This window comes from Dipodomys spectabilis, unplaced genomic scaffold (assembly GCF_019054845.1).
Source record: "Dipodomys spectabilis isolate Male_0828 unplaced genomic scaffold, ASM1905484v1 ptg000087l, whole genome shotgun sequence".
NCBI lineage: Eukaryota > Metazoa > Chordata > Mammalia > Rodentia > Heteromyidae > Dipodomys > Dipodomys spectabilis.
The window spans coordinates 1046093-1047817 of NW_024870764.1; the positions used below are offsets into that span (position 1 = coordinate 1046093).

Sequence of the window (1725 nt, forward strand, 5' to 3'; positions counted from 1 at the left end):
TACGTGAGTATGTATGTCTTAATTTACCTATTATTCCTGATGGATGTTTTCCATGCAGCTGGAATTCAGAGTTGACAGTTCTTTGCTTTTCCCACTTGAAAATTGTACCATTACCTTCCACACTTTACTGGATTCAGAGGAGAGATATGCTACCATTAAAATCAGTGTTCCTTTTTAGGAAATTTTGAGTATTTCCATGTACCTGCTGTGGGGAAGACTTTTTTCACTTTATTAGATACTTTATTTTAACTGTAAGGTCTTGTACAGAGGGGATAGCATTTCATAAGACAGGTAATGAGTGTATTCCTTTTTGAACAGTGTCAATCCTTGTCACATTGTCCAAGTATTTTCCTCTGGAAGTATTGTTTTTAATCTTAGTTTTCATAAGTTGCTTTTGATGTTTTTTGGTATGTATATTTTGGGGGGTTGTCTGACCTACTTTTGTGGTTATGTTTAGAATGACAATTTAACTTTTAACAACCTGGAGTGCTTGTCTGGTCTGCTTAGTTTTTCTATTTCTAAGAAGCCAAACTGAAGCTAAGGAAGATGCCACACACAGTGTTGTTTTAAATAGTGAGCATGCTGATTTAGCAAGTTTCACATTTGAGTCAGAATGATGTTTTTGTTTTTCCAGGACTTACCAAAAACATTAGAGTATCCACTCAGGGGTGACTGGAGCTTGAGGTGCGTGGGCCAGAGTCACTGCAGGATTGAGACTCACAGCATCTGACGTGGTTAATACTAGCTCTTCACATCTCCAATAAAAATGGCTCCCAAGAAAAGGATACTACCAAAAAGAAGATTGACACCATATGGAAAGCGCATCATATATCCAAAAGCAGAGCCTAAACTATTTGCTGTGGAGAAAGTATTGGGCCGACGCATAGTAGAGGGCAAGGTAGAATATCTCTTGAAATGGAAGGGATATTCAGATGCTGATAATACTTGGGAAACAGAAGACAATATAAATTGTCCAGACCTAATTGAGGCTTTTCTAAATTCTCACAATGCTAGTTTATCTGGTGCTAGCACATCAAATGAGCCAAGAGATGCAGGTGACAACCTAAGGGGCTTTGCTAGGGGTCTAGAGCCTGAAGGAATAATTGATGTCAAACAGAGTAGTGGAGGATTGATGTTTGTCATGAAGTGGAAAGGTTCCGATGAAACTGAGTTAGTGCCAGCAAAAGAGGCTAATGTGAAATGCCCTCAGATGGTAATTGCTTTTTATGAAGAGAGGATAAGTTGGAATTCTCCATAAGGTGAAGCTCAGTAATCATCTGAATTGTTTATATCTATATTGTTTCTATGTATACATATATATGTTATTATGTATGTATAAGCTGAGTCTTACATTTGGAAATAAAGTTATGAAACAATAACTGCTTTATGATAATATAAAATTTGATATGTTGGTTTTGAATGTAGTATTGGTGGTGGTGTCGAAATACTGCTTTTATTCAATACCACTGGCTATTTGAACTAATATAATACAGGCATTTTGTAGTTGCTTCCTCTATCAGGAAAGAATAATTTGCTTTCATCGTATATTTCCCTTCTTTCAATGATATGTTTCTGTAAATATTAGGCAATATTGTGTTTATGATTAATTATAATGTCTTGTCTTAACTAAAGTGTTGAAGAACATTTCAAATACTTCTGTTCATTTGCATATATACTTAAAATACAGTGATAGTTTTCTGGTTTTGAGATATTCCTTTTTTAAAG

At 35.4% G+C, this 1725-nt stretch overlaps 1 protein-coding gene across 1 annotated transcript; it reads left to right on the forward strand.

The window, feature by feature from the left end:
- The first annotated feature begins 766 nt into the window (after window positions 1-766).
- Window positions 767-1258, forward strand: LOC122111739 (chromobox protein homolog 3-like). Its single transcript, XM_042684475.1, has one exon. The coding sequence runs from the start codon at window positions 767-769 to the stop codon at window positions 1256-1258; it is 492 nt and encodes a 163-aa protein (XP_042540409.1).
- Window positions 1259-1725: the final 467 nt, after the last annotated feature.